This window comes from Meles meles, chromosome 4 (genome assembly GCF_922984935.1).
Source record: "Meles meles chromosome 4, mMelMel3.1 paternal haplotype, whole genome shotgun sequence".
NCBI lineage: Eukaryota > Metazoa > Chordata > Mammalia > Carnivora > Mustelidae > Meles > Meles meles.
The window spans coordinates 78,798,883-78,819,733 of record NC_060069.1 but is presented as its reverse complement, the minus strand read 5'-3'; the positions used below and the strand labels follow the sequence as shown (position 1 = coordinate 78,819,733).

The 20,851-nt window shown below is 39.1% G+C and overlaps 1 protein-coding gene across 3 annotated transcripts in view; it reads left to right on the top strand.

Moving 5' to 3' along the window:
- Nucleotides 1-12,628: 12,628 nt before the first annotated feature.
- MLF1 (myeloid leukemia factor 1) overlaps nucleotides 12,629-20,851 on the top strand; it is a 36,096-nt gene continuing 27,873 nt past the window's right edge. For all 3 annotated transcript variants that reach the window (XM_046002772.1, XM_046002775.1, XM_046002773.1), the window contains exon 1: nucleotides 12,629-12,760. In XM_046002772.1, the coding sequence (XP_045858728.1) occupies nucleotides 12,714-12,760 (47 nt within the window). In that variant the 5' untranslated portion in view covers nucleotides 12,629-12,713. The remainder of the gene's footprint in view (nucleotides 12,761-20,851) is intronic.

The following is a 20,851-nucleotide window of genomic DNA, read 5'->3' as shown; positions in this document are numbered from 1 at the left end:
TCTCTCTCTGCCTGCCTTTCTGCCTACTTGTGATCTCTGTCTGTCAAATAAATAAATAAAGTCTTTAAAAAAGAGAACTAAAAAGTCACTCTATAATTAGGATACATTTTATGCAGCTAATAATCTCTATATTCCCCCTAAAGTCATTGGCCACAATGCTCCTGGAGGCAGACCTTAATAGACTGCAGTGCCTGGTTTCCCTCGCCCTCCAGCCTTTGGCTGGGTTCAGCCAATAGGAGACACCGGCAGCAAGTCAAAGGAAGGAGCAGAGAGAATTGGGTATCTGTACCTTTGCTGGCCCTGTTTCAATTGTGGCTGCTTTCCTAAGGCTACAGCTCTAGGAGGCCAGCCCCCTTCCCAAAGGTGCATCTCTCACCATGTTCTAATAACAGCTCCTTCCTCCTGAGGGTGGGAAGAGTTTCCTATAGCTTCTACTCCCTGATTGGGGCCCATAACCCTGCCCACATCCCTGTATTTAATACCTTCATTAAACACTTTTGTGTATGTCCTCTGTTTCCTACTGAGACCAAAGCTAATAAACTTATCTTAAGGGCAGTGTATCAATTAGGATTAATTAAGTATATCTGTTCCATAACAATAGCATAACAACAATAGAAACAACAAACAATGGTTTAAAGAGGAAAAATGTTTCTCAAGGAAAAGACATTTAAAGGCAGTTACGATGGATTCATATGTCAGAGACTTGGGCTCTTGGGTCAGTGGGGGCTTCCACAACATGCCTCAGGCTGACTGAGGCCGTAGCTAGCATTCTCACATTCCACATGCCCACATTCCAGGCGGCAGAAAGGATGTCCTTCCTGCCTTTTTTTTTTTTTTTATTTTTTTATTAACATATAATGTATTATTTGCCCCAGGGGTACAGGTCTAAGAATCATCAGGCTTACACGTTTCAGAGCACTCACCATATCACATACCCTCCCCAATGGCCATAACCTAACCATTCTGTCCCTACCCCTCTCCCCGCAACAATCCTCAGTTTGTTTTGTGAGATTAAGAGTCTCTTATGGTTTGTTTCCTCCCTGCAAGTTTATATCACACCAACTGAAACTTAATCAAATGACTGCTCTCCTGTTGCAAGGAAGATTGAGAAATGAAGTATTGAATTGTTTTAGCTCATCAGAGCAGAAAATACCCTGATAATTATGAATCAATCCTTCCTTTAAAAATACAGCAAAATCCTGAAACAGACTTAACTATAGAGAAGAAATTGATGGTTACCAGAGGGGAGGTGGGTGGGGGTATGGGTGAAAAGGTGATGGGGATTAAGGAGTGTCCTTGCCATGATAAGCACTGAGTAATATATAGAATTATTGAATCACTATATTGTACACCCACAACTAATACAACACTGTATGTTAACTATACGGGAATTAAAATTAAAACGTAATTAAAAATAAAACTATAGCTAGCAAAATCCCAAAGAAATCCAACTACATAGCCCATCTACTCATTCAAATAGTCATTAATTCAAAAAACGATTTAGGGGAATAGTGCTTGGTAGCGTGTTCCCTTTCCCAGCCCTCCAAAGGCGACTAGCCACCCTTTTCATATAAACAGTAGTAGTTTATATGTAAACATTTCAAACACCGCATGAGTGGCATTTAGACCCTAAGAATTCCTAATCACTGTTGTTGTTTAGCTTTATTTCAGGCTAATACTAATCAGTTAAGAGTAGTTCTCTGAGCCTGAATGTATCACCTTTAAAGAAATGTGGCACGCATGTTTCAGCCTGACTTTATGTCGCACAGGTGTGATCTCTCGGGTGAGGATCCCAGGGAAAGGAGGCGCCAAATCATCAATTTAAGTCAGGTGCCTACGCACCTGCTTTTACACTTACGGAGTTTCCATGTCTTTATTCTACTTTTTCTCCTTTAAAGACCCTTTCATTCACCTTACATTGTAAGCACATGGAAAATGCTGAATTCAATTCTAATTCTGTATTTAGCAAGCAACCTTTGATCAATGGTTTCTGTCTTCACCAGCAGGGTCTTATCAACAAGTATTTTAATTTGCCAGAGATTGAATTAACCAGGTGCATGATTGCATGTGAGTGAACCAATAAATTTGAATTTTTTAGCCTGCTCTTAGTCCTGAGAAGCAACAGAAATGAGGTAAGGTAAATGAGAGGTGAATTGTTAGAAGAAATGATTGAAAAGAGGCCTCCTAATGCTTGTATCAAGGTAGCAGACCAGCTAGAAATCAGGGGCAGAAGCCGCAACTAGTGGTAGAGGTACATTTGCCTGGAGCATGCCCTTGCTTATATTTCTGGTAACCAAGGGAGCCAGCAGAAGGGGATGGGGTCCAATAAGAGAGAGAGATGAGAAGCCCAAATCCAACATGCAAGCCAGAGATAGCAGTAGGTAGTAGAGTATTTCTTATATGCTGTGGTAGCTTTAAAGCATGTCTGCAAATTCTTTGACACTTTTCCCATGGAGAGGTGGGAGTGTAGGTCACCTTCCTTGAATCTGGGTCAGTCTCAGTGATTTGCCTTTAACCAAAAGAAGGCATCAGAAGTGGCCCAGCATAATTTCCAAAGCTGGTTCAGGAAAGGCCCATGCTTAATTCTCAGGATCCTCACCCTTGGAGCCCGGAGCAGCCATTAGGAGATGACCAACTACCCAGGAGCTGCCCTGTTGTGAGAAAACCCAGGCAGAAGGGAGAGTCCACGTGTTGGTGTTCTGCCTTAAAGTCCCATCTGAGGATCCAGCCAACACCCAGCATGTGAGTGAAGACATCTCCAACCTCTGAGTCCCCCTAGCTGAGGCCCAGAAATAAGCCATCACCATTACCCTTTCTGAATTCCTCACTCATGGAATTTATGAGTGTTATAAAATGGCTCTTTCACACCACAAAGCTTGGGGGTGGTTTGTTGTACAACAATAGTAGTCAGAACACCAACTGTATGGAGTCACTGAAAATCTGGTTGAACCACACACCAGTAAACACCGATGTTTACGGGCAGGTCTGCGGGAAGCTGGCTGACTGACGCTGTTGAGGCTGCGGGGATTGTGCTATGAGTGTGCACTGTCTGCGGAATAGACTCCACTTCCTGAATCTCTGTTCCACCATCTAGTAAACAAGGTTGGGGGTAGGGGGGCACCTGGGTGGATCAGTCCATTCAGCGGGAGGACTCATGGTTTCAGCTCAGGTCATGATCTCAAGGTCACGGATTCTGCTTGAGAGTCTCTCCATTTCCCTCTGCCCCTCTCCCACACTGTACACATTTGAGCCATCTCTCTCTCTCTCTCTCTCTCTCTCAATAAATAAATGAATACATACATACCTAAATATTTAAAAAAAGGGGGGTAATTCCCATCTTGCAGAATTCCTTGTTAGAAGAAATGATTAGTGTTTCTGTTAGAAGAAATGATTGGATTAGAGTTATGTATGTAAAACGCTCAGCACAGGACCTACCAAGGAGCCAGAATCAATTAAAAAATAGTTGAGAATTGCAATGCTATAATTTTCTGATTTTTAAGTTCCCTGCATTTCACTTAGAATGTGAGTGATCTTATTCTATAAAGCCAAGTCACCATATACAGCTAAGTTGGACAGACAGACCTATAAGAGTGTTTGGATTAAATGATAAATATAATTAGAAAATGAGAGTGCCATGTAAAAACAAATACAGGGTTATTTAGCGCCCTTAGCTAGAAATCAGCGTGTCCTATAAAACTGACTGCCACATACAAGATTGAATGAACCATAATCATCAAAATGACTGAGAATTAAGAAAGAAAATTAATTCCCAAAGGAAATCACTGTAGATCTCATTAGTTCAGGAATAACCTACCTTAGGACTTTAATTAAAAATAATATTTATTCCAAATAAATGAGTGCTGACAGGTTTCTGCAGAATCCATAATCTTGGTTATGCTAAATCTTCTTATATTAAGGCAGACATCATTAATCTCGTTTGAGATGCCCTCCAGTCTGACAGCTCTCGCAGCACTGGGGCAAGTTCTTGCAGCAGGCTTTTTATCTTCACAAAGGAGTTATAACTCATGCAGATACCTAATGTAAAAAGGTCTGGGCAATTAGAGACATCACTCTGAGATCTACGCTGGCATTTTATCACTTTAGAAAGCATCTCATAATGAGTTTGTTCTCAAATGGAGGCCAATATCTCAACACTACCATCAAATTAACAGTGGTTATTTTATTATTTTATTCATTGCTACCATTCTTTTTTTTCCAGAAAAGCATCAGGTGTTTTGTAAAAAATGCATAGAATATGGCAAGATAAAAGAGAAATTTTAACAAGTCGATGAAGAAAATAGGGCAAAGGAAGGAATGAGAGTAGAAAATTTAGGAAGAAGTTAGAAGGAATCAGGTTAATATCCAAAAAGCATACTGTAAAATTTTATAAAGGTATGCACTTTCAAGCTGCCAGCTGATTGTTGGCTTATATTTCAAGTCTTATTTAATGATTAATTCTAAGAATTCTGTTCTGTACCTATTCTGATTACTTTTGTACATGTTACTAATAGATGCATGCGCTGGGTTGAAGGGTATCTTCCCCGCCAAAAAAGTTCACTCCCCCCTAAAAAATTCACCTCAAACCTGTGGTGCCTTTTTTCAGAAATAGGGTCCTTGCAGGTGTAATCAAGTTAAGAAGAGGTCATTCTGGATTAGGGTGGGTCCTAAATCCAGTGACTGGTTGTCCTTGTAAGGACAGGGAGGCTTGGATTCAGACACTCGCAGGGGAGAAGGTCATGTGATGACAGAGGAGAAAGGAGTGATACCCAGATAAGCCAGGGAGCAATGAGGACTGTCAGCCAGGCAGAGGCCAGGATGTATGCTTCCCTAGAGCCTTTAGAGGGAGCATGGCCCTGCTGAAGCTTGACTTGGAACCTCTAGAACTGTAAGAGAATAAACTCCTGTTGTTTAAGCCAACCAGTTTTTTGTCTTCCATGATGACAGCCCTGAGAAGCTAATAACAGCGCATAAAGGTGTTTCCTTAAGAGCCTAGAATATATGCCCAGAATGAATATAAAGGCCTGAAGGAGAAAAAATGAAGTAGAAGAAACAAAATTTCTAAAAATGTTGCCTATCTAAACTTTTTGTTTAAAACCTATGGCTTGGAGACGCCTGGGTGGCTCAGTGGGTTAAAGTCTCCGCCTTTGGCTCAGGTCATGACCCCAGGGTCCTGGGATGGAGCCCCACATCAGGCTTTCTCCTCAGCAGGCAGCCTGCTTCCCTTCCTCTCTCTCTGCCTGCCTCTCTGCTTACTTGTGATCTCTGTCAGTCAAATAAATAAATAAAATCTTTAAAAAAAACAAAAACAGAAACACCTATGGCTTGGGCATCTGGGTGGCTCAATCGGTTAAGCCTCTGCCTTCAGCTCAGGTCATGATCCCAGGGTGCTGGAATCAAGTTCTGAATCAGGCTCCCTGCTCAGTATGGAGACTGCTCCTCCCCCTGGTTGTTCACACTCTCTCTTTCTCTCTCTCTCTCTCTCTCTGTCAAATAAATAAATAAAATCTTTAATAATAATAATAAAAAAAAACCTATGGCTCCCCTATGCATGTTGGCCGGTGACAAAACAAGTATCAAGTAAACTAGTGATAAATATTAAGAGGGGGAAAAAATCACATTTAGTTTAGCAGATTATTTTTATATGAATAAATGGGCTTTTGAAATTTTATTACATACACTGCTAGATTCTAATTTTTCCAAAGCTATACAGGGAGGACACTCTTCAATAAATAAAAAATTGGAATATAAATAGGGCACAGACAAGATGATTTCAAGTCCACTTTAAGACTGAACAGAATTAGAGAGGTAATATAATACCCAGAACCTGATAAAGGTATACTAGACGTTTGCAAACCAGATGAAAACATTAGTTTGTTATCTAAATATCCTGTAGAAAGGAAACTACTGCCTCATGGCCCCGATATTTTAAGATCCGGACACCCAACGATGTGATGGTGACTGGTGTCCACTCACAAAGGGTTTTTGTGAGGAGTTAGGACACTACTCAGCTCTCACCACTCGGGACTTGCTGTCAACACAGTTCTGAGTTACATTCAGAAGCCAACATGTGGGGGTTACTGGGCTCAGGTATCCTTTCTCACCATGAAAACTCACACTGTAACTAGATCACAGACTAGAAGCCTGGGGGCCCGATTGAGCCCACAGGCTTGTTTTGTTTGCTCTGCTCGGGTATTTTGTTTTTAATTAATTGCTAACTTTTAAAAATTGGGAGATTTCCTCTGAAATTCTGTATTACCAGCGGGCATGAATTTCTGCAGGGCAATCACCTGGAGCTGAATAAGAGTTTCCCCATTTGCTGGAAGCCTGTCCAGTGCCCCACTGTGCACCACTCCAGGAGCCCATAGCATGTGGCACCGGGGTAAGAGTGCAGGTCCTTGGGCCACACTCCTGCATGTGTGACCTTGAGCAAGTGCTTTCTCTCCTGTGACCCTCAGCTTCCTCTCATGTAAAATGGGTATAATAATAGTGTCCATCTCATGAGATTGTTTGGGGGACTGAGGGCGTTAAAACACTTAGAATGTGCCACACACACTGCGGCAACCAATACATGTCTGTTGTTATTTTGGTAATTATTAGTTCTTAACATCTAACCAATCCCACTTTCTCCATTTTTATTATTTGCCTGGCGTCTATTGTTTTGACTCCGACTCTAGGTATAGCCCCGCCCTCAATCGGAGGGAAAAGAGATAGTCCTACTAAGTGCCAGCACAGGTTCGCCTGGTGTATTAATAAGAGCCCAGAGTCTGCAGTCAGACAAGCTGGCTTTCAGTCCCAGCTCTACTACTTCCTGGCAGTATGTCCTTAGATTACTTAACTCTCTAAAGCCCATGTTTACTTACTTCTGTAACATAGTCATGGAGAATGGTCATGAATCAATGAGCCTAGCACAGAGCAGGGGTCAGCTTTTTCAGGTTTTATTATTAAGAAGAGCAAATCTCCCTGGGCCTGGGTCACTCAGTTCCTCCCAGTGGGCTGCCAGTGCCAGCAGGATGAGCCTGGCTGGAGGTTGTGTCCCAAGGGGGTTTCCAGGTGAGGGAGATATGAATTAGGAGAAATCCAGGTATAGCTTGGAGCCACTCATAATTAATCCCCGGTTACCCCTTTATTTTGTTACCCCAAAATATATACCCCAGATAGCATTAAAACTTGCATTGCCTTGAAATTAAAAACAATTCTTCTAAGATGGAAGCAGATTTTTTTCTACATTTCAAGTAATAAAAGCATCTAAGTATATATGACAAAGGGATGAAGGAATTTCAAGTTCTTAATGTTTTCCAAAATAATCCCTTAATCCCAAAACAGGCTTCTCAAATCATTGCCTTCACAGCGGGACATCCATCCACAGCTTGAATTCTCTCCAAATCTTATCAAAGATTTAAAAATAACTTTTAAAATAGCACTGTAGACAGTCACATTAAACAGTGTCTGAGAGCAGATGACCTCAACAGTATTTCTTAAAGAATACTTTATCCTCCTCAACTTGTTTTAGGCTCAATGATTCTAAAATTTTTCATTTCTTAGAAGAAGCAAAAAAGTGTTCTATCCACAAAAGAAATAGAGACAGTCACGAATATCAAAGTGTTGACTCAATAGGAAAATGCTCCTTATGAGATTATCCCCTGTAGAGAAAAAAAGTTTTCTGAATCTCAATGACAATAAGATTAAAAAATAGCTAAATGTTAAATTAATTTTTAAAACTAATCAAGATGTGGACAAGAACGATCATGGCTTTATTCTTAAAAGCCGAGACAGAGAGAGAGCGAGCACACGCTAGAGCATGCAGAGAGGAAGAAAAAGGAAGAAAGAAAAGGAACAAAAATTGATCAATAATAGATGAGTAACTTGTGGTAAATTCATACAATAAAATACTGCACAGCAATGAAAAAGAATAAAGCGCTGCTATATGTAACAAGATGAATGAGTTTTGCAGACCTAATGTTAAGCAAAAGAAACTTCAGAATACTGGTTACCTTTGCGGGAGATTGAGAAAGAGCATAAGGGAAAGAGCATTGGAAATGCATTATATCTTTCGCCGGATGGTGTTTTCATAGGTTTACTTGTATGTAAAAATTTACTGAGCTGTACACTTAAGATTAGTGGACTTTTTAAAAGAATTTATTTATTTATTTGACAGAGAGAGAGAGAGTTCACAAGTAGGCAGAGAGGCAGGCAGAGAAAGAGGGGGAAGCAGGCTCCCTACTGAGCAGAGAGAGCCCAATGCAGGGCTTGAACCCACCTGGGATCATGACCTGAGCCCAAGGCAGACGCCTAACCGACTGAGCCACCCAGGCACCCCTCTAAGTATTTATTTTAAAAAGAGCATGATACATGCTCCAAAGTATCCAAGCCCCAAAGACTTATACCTAAATGTAGGAAATGTAGGTAAAGCCAAACCTTTTGCCCGTTTTTATTAACAACAGTATAATCTTTGTTTTAGCCCTAACGCTACGGTGAGTCTTCACTCCCTCCCCCAGCCTATTCTAATGTCTTCCTCCTCTCTGGCCTTCCATCACTAACTACAACAGAACATTCCTTTGCTTTTCTCCTGGGAACTCCCTGTCAGCCACCTGAAGGTTAGTCCCACTCCAGGGCCTGGAGCCTCCACTTCTGCCCCAGGAGGCTGTCTAAAGCATCTTTCCATAAAGGCATCTTTCCATAAAGGCCTAGGTGACATATTCTCTACATTTTCCCAAATAAAACAACTCCATTACAGTTTGTGAAAAATAAACAGCCAGACATGAATATGCATCTCCAAAGAGATGGAAAATAAACATGACTGAGAAAGTCTGCTGCTTGTTCATAGTTCAGTTGTGAATAAAACTCCAGGCCCTAGCCTCAGTAGCAGGCACCAAAAAGAAGTTAATATTGGAAAAGCCTCTCTGTAAACTCAAACTTTCTCTGAATTTGTAGGTCACTGGAAGACAAACATGGGTGTATTTCTCAAAGGGAGAGTTTGCTATGGGCATTTAGGGTAAGACAATTCTTCCCTGCAGGGTTCTGCCTTCGATCCACGCAGTGAGGGGAACACAGACCCCTTCGGGGAAGTGGCATGGTCGGGGACCAACCGCAGCTTGACATCTACTCCCTGGGGGTGGGGGTGTCAGTGCCAATGGAATGGGAACCCAATATATAAATGACGTTTGGTTGCAGGAAAATAAATTGACATTTCTTACTCACAAGATAGTGGCTGGAGCTTGGTACACATCACATCCACTCCTGTCTGGTGGGAAGCATTCAGGCTGGGGAGTGGGGCAAATGTGTAACACCTATGGGGACACCAGTCCTATCATACACACTGTAGATTGTGTATTTATGAAACAATTTTACCACTGATAAAGGTATCTTGAGAGAGAGGTTAATCTGGATTTGAACTGACAGGACATTCACCAAATTTTGATGGGCCTCAGCTTTTTCGCATGTAATATGGGGATAAACATCTTAGCATACAGGATTGCTATAAGGATTAAATGAGAAAAATGTGTGTAAAACACTTAATGTAATGCCTGGGGCATAGGAAGTATAAATAGGAGCTATTATCCCAATATATAATTTTCGCTTAGCTCATCTTATTCCTCTGAAGGTAAATTTCAGGACATATGAATAGACTCTATATTATATACACCAGGCACATGCTACCTCAGGATCTTTGCATCGACCTGGAATGTTTTTCTGGCAGATGTCCATTTTCTTCCAGCGAATCTTCTCAGATTTACTTTCTCAAAGTGGCCTACACAGGATTCCCCATTCATAATTCACAAGTCCGACCCCTTTACCCTGCTTGGTTTTTTTTCCCCCAACACCTATCACCTTTTAACACAGTACTTTCTATGCCTCTTATTTTTATTCTGTGCTCATAAGACTATAAATTCCAGGACAGGGATTTTTGTCTGTTTTGTTCAGCAACACCTTAATGTCTAGATCAGTGCCTGACACAAGGTAGACACTCAATAAATATTTATAAAATCAAATTGCTGGTTGAATATATTCCCACAGAATTTTATGCTTTTTAGTTTGGACCCATTATTTAGTTGGTCAGCATGATTTTGAGAAATGATTACCTGCTTCACCCACATTCCATGCAACCAGCCACACTGGGGAAAACTCCAGACCTCCAACCCTGTTCAATAACTAGCTGTGCAAACCTTGGCAATTTATTTAGCCTCTCTGTGTTTTGTCTGCATCACTTATAAATGAGGATAAAAACCATCTCTCCTCCACAAAATCCTAGGAAGATTCAATGAGTCAATGCATATGAAGATCTTACAACAGTGCCTGGCACACACTCAATAAATATCAGCTATTGTGATTCTATTTATAGCCAAATCAAGGACCTTATCCCCTTTAATCCTGATCTCCATTCCTATTGCTCCCTTTGGGTTATTCATCCTCTCCTACCTCTTCTTTCATTTCCCATCAGTTTGAAACTATGCTGTCTCTTCAGCTTCAACTCTCCCCTTTATTCCATTAAACTTAAAAAAAAACAAAAAAAAAAAAAACACTTGTTATTAGGCCCAAATTGCTTTTGAGAACTCCAGGTAACTCTGCGACTAACCTGTGCCCAGACTAAAGCTTTCAGGTTTTAGCACTGTAGGTCTAAGAAAAATCCCCATGGGAACAAGGTGGAAATTCTTCTTACAAGGTGCTTTACTCAATGTTAATCCAAACTATTTTAATACTATCATTTACATCAAGCATTTACCCCATTTCATTTAAGGATTTTGGGTGGGGGAGGGGTAGGAACAGAGGGAGAGAGAGAATCTTAAACAAGCAAGCTCCATGCCCAGCGTGGAGCCAGAGGTGGGGCTCCATCTCAGGAACCTGACTGAAATCATGACCCGAGCCAAAACTAAGAGTTGGACACTTAACCAATTGTGTCACCCAGGCACACCTGGTTTTAGTTTTTAAACAATGTGGCCCTCCTTAACATCTTGGATTGTACTATTTTAAAGAGGAAATGATTACAAATCTTCTAAAACAATTTTTTTTACCTTGAAACTAATTTAGAAATCCCTGATATGTATGTATGTGTGTGTGTGTGTGTGTGTGTGTGTGTGTATATATATATATATATATATATATATACCCTCTGAACTTCATTCTGATGCCAGAGGAGAAGAAAATAGCCTATTCCCTGGAAAGGCTGTGGAAAGGTTGTGGTATCTGAACTTGGACAGTATAAAATCTGCCCTTACCTCACACCACCAGTCTCAGGAAAAGGAGGCTGCCAGCAAACTTGGCTAAAGGTGGGGGGGTAAGAGGTCCAAAGTATTAAATTTCCAGCTCCCAAAATAACCCCTGAGTACTCCTGTCACCTCAAATCAGGTCCTGCATGCTTCTTCATGCTGGAACAGTGCCACCTCTCTGGTCTGATCCCAGGAGGCCCTGTGGAGCCCTGGATGGCTCTCTGTCTCCAGAGGACAGCCTCCTAGAGAGGCTGGGGAGCCCACTGTATTAAAGTAGACATACAAAGTGCATCTTCTCTATTCTTATACTCATCATTCTTCTCTTTCTTTAGCGTCCTCTCTTCTACCTTCTCCTCCACCTGCCTTTAGACTAGCAGTAGGCCTCAGGACAGTGTTTTCCAAAACTTATTAATATGAATAGCACTGTCATATCCCTTCCCCCGCATCATGTCCAAATCCCACCTGTGCTATATCCTTAAATTAGTTCATATTTTCACTTACATTTGTAAAGACTAGTTATTAATGTATAGCACTGCTTTAAATTGAAAACCATTTTCACTTGCCATAAACAGAAGGCTAACACATAAATATAATTAAAACAAAACTATATAGTAATGGAATCTTAGTTGGATATGGTGCAGACGTTTTGTCTGAATCCTACTCTGTTAGGTTAAGGACTGCTGGAGAAGTGTTAAAGACATGCGGGCATCAAAGTGAGACTTCTTCCTTGAAATGGGAGACTGGAAAGAGGACCAAAAAGAGAGCAACTTGCTCATCTTGCTTTTAAATATCATGTCTACATAAAACTTAAGCATTCCCACTTTGGGAAATATTCCTTTGAATTTTAGACTCGCATAAGGCAAAGAAGGTTGTGAAATTTTATAAGGCTCATTTCTTTCAAGTAAGCACTGAGTACATTATTTATTAACTGTACTCAAAAACTTGTTGCATGTTTATTCTCAGTATTTGTGCACAGCTTTGGACCAGCTATCACGGAGTGTTTTGGATATAAGACTCTTTCCCGTGAATAACAAAATGCTGCAAGTGACTAGATCTTTGGAAGCCATCTAGCCCAAATCTTGACCCATTTCCACTTTCCCGAAAAGTGAGTTGGGGTTCCAGGCCGAGAGCGCTTTGCCCAAGGTCACGCAGAGGGTGGTCTAATTTTTGTGTTCCTGCAGTCCTGGGAACAAGCTATCTCGTCCCTCAGAAGACTTTATGAAGGGTTGCCTGGCTGGCGGGAAACCAAACCTCTCGCTTCCACTGTGTTGATCGCAGTTGCTATGGCAGCGGCGCGTTTTCCCCGCCTCGTCTTAGTGACGTCAAGAGACCGGTGTCCAATGGGAAAGCAGCTCGGCGTCACGCGCCGCCTTTCCCGGCGGGCACCGCCTTCTTAGCCGGGTGTGTAGCGCTGACTGCGTGTGGGAACCCTGGCTCCGGTCGCGGCTGCGGCAAGTTACATCGTCTTCCAATCTGTCCGCGTCCGCCGCCGCCCGTGACAGAGCCAGCATGTTTGGGATGCTGAGCAGCAGCTTTGAGGATGATCCCTTCTTCTCGTGAGTGTCTGGGGTCGAGAGCCCGTGGTTGCACGGAAGATCAGGGATCTTGAAGGGAGCTATTTTAAGGGAAAGTGAGAAAACTGAGGAAGGCGAGAGGGAATTTGAGTAACTTCAGGAGGCGGCTTGGGGGAGAGATGGACTCGAGGGCGTGAGAGGGAAGGGAGTCGAGAACTTAGGGATGTGGAAAGGAGAGGAGAGAAGGCTTGAGGGGGGGTTGAGGGAGAGGAAGATTTGGGGGTGTGGGAGGGAGGGCGAAAGGATTGGGGATGTGGGAGGGAGAGGAGAGAAGGATCTGGTAGAGTGAGGTGAAGAGAGGTGCGGGCCCCGGCCCCCACCCCTCCCCGCACACAAACCCAAGTGCCCGCTGTTCTCAACTTGGCCGGACTTGGGGTATTCGTGTTGGTTCCCGCGTTCCGAGGCCCGCCTTCGCAGCCGCAGAGCTTTGCAGGTGACGAAGACCTCTCTAGGTGGAACTTCTGGTGAGAATTATGCTTAGGGAACCCCTTCCACACCTGTTTCAATTCCAAATGAGAGGCAGAGAATGTCTTACAAGATGACAGTTGTTTGAAAAGGAACACATTTTTAAAACAGCGTTTTCATAAATACGCGTTTCTGAGAGCACAGCAAAGTTGGAGAGTTCTGCTGTCTCTCACGTCGGAGTGGTTGGAGTTGCCAGGTGCACTGTTTGTTTTCTTTGCTTGCTTTGTTACAAAGCTAGTCTTCTTTGTAAAGGGACTCCTCTGTCAAAAGTACAAATAGGGCAGGGACGGAGAGAGTGGGTGCATTTAACACTTCAGGTAAACAAATGTCAAACCTGTGGACAGTTGCAAGTGAATTAACGTGATGCCTTAGGAAGAAGGGATCCAGAACTTAATTAATTGCTTCATTATAAGCTAGTTTTCTTGGGTGAGGGTGTGTGGGTTTTTGGGGGGTTTTGTGTTTGTTTTGTTTTGTTTTAGTTCTTCCTTTGGCTATGATAAAAAATGGTAACACAATACTAGTTGGGTTCCCAAGACGGGAGGCTTTGACATACTTTTTTTTTTTTTTTCTTTTTTGACAGAGAGAGAGAGAGAGAGAGAGAGAGATCACAAGTAGGCAGAGAGGCAGGCAGAGAAAGAGGAGGAAGCAGGCTCCCCGCCTAGCAGAGAGCCAGATGTGGGGCTCCATCCCAGGACCCTGGGATCATGACCTGAGCTGAAGGCAGAGGCTTAACCACTGAGCCACCCAGGTGGCCCTTTGTGATACTTTTTTGCCCAAATGTTTTGCCAGTTTGAATTTTGACTTGGTGTCCTAATTTATTTTGATCGATTAAATTCTACATCTTTGCAACTTGGAAACTTTTTTTTTTAAGTTTAAAATGCCAATGGTTTTCTACATAGTATTATTGTTTTTAAAGGGAAATATATATATATTTTTAAAGTTTTTATTTATTTGTCAGAGAGAGAGAGTACACACATAAAGGGAAATATTATGTTGGCTTATGTGTTAGTACTATTTTTAAACCAAATAACATGAAAGTAACAGTTGAAAGAATAATTGGTTTAAAAAGTATGAAATTATTAATATAGAAAAATAAAATGGTTAACATTTCCTTGTAAAGGTTATAAATTACAATAAGGGGTGTATGGATTCAGAAAAATTATATAATGCTGTTTTAGTTAACTTGTTTAGGAGCTTTTGGGACATTTACAATTAATGCCATCTTGACAAGTTTTAAAATTTGTGCTATAATATGATTTGCTCTTTTAAAAGTCTCTGAAGAGTAAGGACTAACTAAATATATCCATAGACTTGTTGAGCTGTTGAAATGATTCTTATTAATTGTGACATCACTACAATGGGTAGTATTTCAGAAGATTATGACAACTTTTAAGTTGCATTATGTCCGCAATTATATCAAAAATAGCAATGGCCTTAACTAAACTGTGAGTGTATAATTAGTACCTTTTTTAAAACGTCTAGCAAAAGTGTAATTTAAACTCTTGGGTAACTGTCTGAGCAAAGGCAATGAACCCAAGAGTCAGGGTCAGAAATAGTAACAGACCACAAATAGTAGGCATACATCAAAGAACACTCTTCCCTGTGCTTAGGATGAAAAGGACCATCGGTTACATGTCAGTGGGTCTTTCGGTTATCACTTTCCATAACCTTCTTCAAATGCAGACAACCATATCATAAAAATTTAGGATGAAATTATCGTAATTAACTTTATAAAACAGATTCATCCTTATCATTTTGTTTCTCCACAAATAACTGTTTAGAACGTAAACACAATTGGGCTGGGGAAAGTAAAGAAGAAAGAGAATGTGTGTTTCTATTTATTTCAAGTAGTCTGTCATTTGACCCACCCCTTTTACTCTAACCCCAGACAAAATGAGTATCCATTACTTATATAAGTCCAACTTAAGAAATTCCTAAAGGTTATAAACCTTAAAGAACACAGAAGGGTTCCATGCCCACCATCTTTTGTATAAAAATTAGCCCATTTGCTAACATAATGTGTCATTGGGTTCCTTTACTGCTAACTTAATACCTGACATGTAGAAAGTATTCAGTAAATATTGTTTAATGATAATCTGGTGTCCTTTACACTTTGTAAAGGACTTTCTATTGTATTGTATTGTATTTGTATTGTAGTTTGTATTGTATTGTAGTTAATCTGGTATTTAGTTGATTGCTGAAAGTATTTGCATTCAACATATGCTATTGTTGTTGACACTTTCTAATTTGAACACTACCATCGTCTAAATAACCATTAGTTCAGTATATCAAGGATGTCAATATAAGCACACTCTACTAATTTACTAATTATTTAAAAGTGGGCAAATACTTTTTGGATATAAAATTAGAATTATTAAATAATATGAGGCTGGTAAAGTCCTGTAATCAAATTGTTGATGTTTAAAAGATTGGAGTAAAAAAATTAATAATATCTGTAGTCTTGAATTCAAAAATGTTCATTTTCAATGTTTACCCTAAATGTTGTACCTTAAATGTTTCATCAGAAAATTAAAAGGAAACTGTAAAAGTGATATGTTGGGAAAAAAAAGTGATATGTTGAAGTTTAGTGTTTTATTATGTATTTAGAACTTTTTTTGTACCTGATGTTGCAGAGCTGAAATTCAGTGAAAGTTGCCATACAGTATATTCTCATATATACCTTCTTAAGTAAAAAACACTTGTAATTTCATCAAAAACACGAAAGCTAAAAGCTGGCACTTCTGGCATGCAATTTACTCTCAAGAATACTACTTTCCCTTTCCATTTATATTTGCTTGAGAAGAAATACAAATGCATACGTATGGACAGGAAAATCAACGGACAGGAAAATCAATGAGAAAACCATGAGATGCTATGTTTTTGGCATCCATCCTATATCCTAAGAAACATTGATTATTTAATATAAAAATTTACCTATATCTGGTACAGTTCTGAAAATTTCTACTTTGTGCAGAAACATGAACTTTTAATCTTCTGAGCTGCAGAAATGAGAGGCTGATCGTGCAAGTCTACAAAGGATAGCTATGTTACCACATATCAGATATTAGATATTAAAGGCTTAGAAGCAGGTTGACAAATCTATCAGCCTTATTTTTAATTATAAATTGTTAGCATTTCCTTAAGGGTATCCTATGTATGAGGACCAGTTTTTGGTCAAAGAACCCCTATGTATATTCACAGGGTGTTACTTTTTCCATCTCCTTGGTCTTAGCAGGAGCTAAAACTTACATCTATAGTCTTTTTAAATTAAAAAAATTATTTTGCCCTTTGGAAGTACTTGAAGGACACTGACTTTGACTTACACACTGAGTTGAAAGTGAATATATTCCATGTACAAGATAGGCCTTGACTGCTATTTTCTTCATTGAGAATATTGTCATAAAACAGGAAATAAAATCACCTTTCTAAATAAGCTTTCGTAAACAATGAATGTTCAGGGTTATGCACATACTTGTTTCCAGACTTAAAGTCTGAGGCAGGGTCTTCATCAAGATGACTAAATAGTATTAGTCATAGATGATACTAATTAGTATTCTGCTGCATAAACCTCTAATTTTAATCATTTAATAAAGGTGGCTTGAGAGTACTCCGCTAACATTTAAGGTTTTAATTTTCAGGATCCCATTTTATGTTAAGACACCTAACAGCTTCTGTGATTTTTGACACCTAAAAATTTGTTCTCAGAAATATGTTAATATAGATATTTCTTATAAATGAACTTTGCAGATTTCAAGGTCATATTTGATAGAATGAAGCACTACGATCCTTGAACTGAGGAATTTCTAACGTAGACTTTGGGCTTTCTGTGGTTCAGTAGGTATAAACCATTGAATTAGGAGCCAAGGAACACAACAAGAGTATGACATAGTTGCTGGATCAAGAAATGCCATTTGGTAGCATCTAATCAAATAATGCTTAGTTCTATCACTGAACATTGTAAATATCTGCATAAAAGTAGGGAAGTACTTACAGGATGAGAGGGGGCCATAGTCATTCCTACAGTCCTTTTAATATAAAAGGCTTCTGCCATACCACCATTTTATTTTATTTTATTTTATTTTATTTTATTTTTATTAACATATAATGTATTATTTGCCCCAGGGGTACAGGTCTGTGAATCATCAGTCTTACACATTTCACAGCACTCGCCACAGCACATACCCTTCCCAATGTCCATAACCCAGCCACCCTATCCCTAACCCCCAATCCCCCCAGCAACCCTCAGTTTGTTTCATGAGACTAAGAGTCTCTTAGGGTTTGTCTCCTTCCCAATCCCATCTTGTTTCATTTTTTCTTTCCCTATCCACCACGACCCCCCGCCCTGCCTTTCAAATTTTTCATATCAGAGAGATCATATGATAAAAAATTGTCTTTCTCTGATTGACTTATTTCGCTCAGCATAATACCCTCTAGTTCCATCCACGCCATTGCATATGGCAAGATTTCGTTTCTTTTGATGGCTGCATAGTATTCCATTGTGTATATATATATCACCTCTTCTTTATCCATTCATTTGTTGGTGGACATCTACGTTCTTTCCATAGTTTGGCTATTGTGGACATTGCTGCTATAAACTTTCGGGTGCACGGGCCCCTTTGGATCACTACATTTGTATCTTCAGGGTAAATACCCAGTAGTGCAATTGCTGGGTCCTAGGGTAGCTCTATTTTCAACTTTTTTGAGGAACCTCCATACTGTTTTCCAGAGTGGCTGCACCAGCTTGCCTTCCCACCAACAGTGTAGGAGGGTTCCCCCTTCTCCACATCCTCACCAACATCTGTCATTTCCTGACTGTTAATTTTAGCCATTCTGACCGGTGGGAGGTGGTATCTCATTGTGGTTTTGATTTGTATTAACCTGATGCTGAGGGATGTTGAGCACTTTTTCATGTGTGTGTTGGTCATCTGGAAGTCTTTGCAGAAATGTCTGTTCATGTCCTCTGCCCATTTCTTGATTGGATTATTTGTTCTTTGGGTGTTGAGGTTGATAAGTTCTTTGTAGATTTTGGATACTAGCCATTTCTCTGATATGTCATTTGTGATTATCTTCTCTCATTCTGTCAGTAGTCTTTTGGTTTTGTTGACTGTTTCCTTTGCTGTGCAAAAGCTTTTGATCTTGATGAAGTCCCAATAGTTCATTTTTGCCCTTGATTCCCTTGCCTTTGGCAATGTTTCTAGGAAGAAGTTGCTGTAGCTCAGCATACCACAATTTTAAACTGTGCTTCTAAACAGCAGGGAAATGAAGAATTGCCTATGGAAATGTAATTCATTCTTCAAATATTTCTTAGGTTTCTATTATATGCCTAATGCTGTGGACTCTACTATTAATTTGTAGAAGTCATGCCCCATGCCCTCAGGATTCTGTAAAGAATGTAATATGCGTTATTTCTAGTGTCAAAACTTGGATCACCTAATATATTTTCTTTATGGACCTTTATACCTCATTGGAACTAGGGAACATTTGTTTATGATCAAAAGAACCATAACAATCTGCTGATAAGCTCTTTGCCACCACAATGTATAGTGGAAGGAAAGAATTTCTCTCGATGACTGGGACTGCCATGTCAATTATCTGAGACCCTTATGTATAAAGAATAAATTGCTTTTTACTATATTATTGTACTGGCTAAATAAAAATTGAAATTGATCAATATATTTATATATTTGAGAGTCTTAAAAACAGGACCTTATTTGGAAATAAAACTTACTATCCCTTTTAAAAAAAACAGCTTTTATGTTGAAATTATTTCCAATCTAAGAGTTCTTTTTTTTTTTTTTTTGGTAGTTGCGGGGGGGGCAAACTTTATTTCTCATAGCTTGTGATAGGTAAATAATATGGTGTAGAAAAGGTACATTTTGTGCAAAATATCATTCCGTATGGTTGTGGTTTGTGTCAGCAATCCTAAAAGAGGTATGGCTATCATAATAGCATAAGTAAATTTTTTCTGATTTAAATGAAAATGCATCTTTACAGAAAATCTGAAAACTATAGAAAGTTTGGTAAAGGAAATCATGCAACCAAGATTTTATCATCTTGGTGTGTTTTGTTTCCATTTTCCATATATGAAAAATATTTTCCAAAATTAGAACAAAGCTTTATGATCACAAATATACTGTTTTTCCTCTACATATGCCTCATTTTCCTAGTCTTTATTCTCTAAAGTGTGAATTTAGTGTCTGCAAAGTATTGCATCCTATGGACGTATGGAGAATATTTTTTTCATATAAATCTTTAACCACATTTCAAATTATTACTTTAGAATAGCTTATGTATATGAAATGACCAGTTTATAAAGTATGAAGTTTATAAAGCCTCATCATATTTTCAATTTACTTTCCTAGAATGAAACATTAATTTTCAAGAGAATAATATGAATAGGTAGAAAAATATAAAAATGACTCACTTCTTACCTGAGAAAAGAAATTCTGCATTAGGTTAATTTTTAAAATAATAGAATAATTCCTTGCTACGACAAGAGATTTTTGGCTTTGATAAAAAAGAATTCAAGCTTGAACAAGAGAAATTTTAAAGTCTTATCTCTGAGCAGCTGCTGTTCTGGGTAGACAAGAATTGAACTCACTTAAGGGCCCAGCCAGATTTCTTCCTGAATGGTTTAGACAGGTGCAAAAGCCAGACTGGGAGCACAATTTTGTCTTAATGCTTTTTCCAACAAGCAGCATTTTGTTCCTGTCACTCAAAAAATACATTTTTAACAGTTGTTCTACATATAAATACACCTACTTCTATTTAAATGAAGAGGAACCTGGGCAACATATTAAATGAGCCCATGTAGTTGTTGAATTTGTAGCCCAGTTATAATGCAGTTAGAAAAACATCTCACTAAATTCTATGTTCCTATAGGGAAATAATAGCTGCTGAATACTCACTTACTCACAGAACAAAATCTAGTGTTCTCTGAAGTATTTTTCTTCTTTGCAGTTGAATTTCATCCATATATCTAAAAAAAGGTTGACTGGTTTTCTTAAGTGACACATATTAATAAGAATAAACATTTTAATCTCTACACCAGTACCCATATTCTAAGCTGTAAATGTCCAGTGAATAATGGAACTCTAAGCAAAAGGACTGTCTTTTGAACTATCCACTTTAAAACATCAGGTGGTGTGAAATCCTCTAACTCCACATAGTTCTATTTCTTTTTGTTTAAGAAAATTTTAATAAAACATTTCAAATATACACTACAAAAGTATAATAATTGTGTATCTGTCACCCAGGATTTCAAAATTTATACTTGTTTTATCCATCTCTATTTCTGCTGATATCTCAAATGTATTTTAAAGCAAATTCCAGATTTCTTATCATCTAACCCCTATGTATTTCCAAATACATTTCTGAAAAATATGTTTTCTTATATAACCACAGTACCATATCACATGAAATAAAACATAATTATGATTGCTTGGCATCATTTGTCATTAAGTATCATCAAGATATGAAATACTTTGAAATAATCTAGTTTTTGAGTTAAGAATCAAAAAATTGTTTCTTAGACAACTCTTCATGCGTCTTAGAACTACTTGAAATTCTGTTCTTTAAGTATAAAGAAGAAGATCCAGACACCAAATT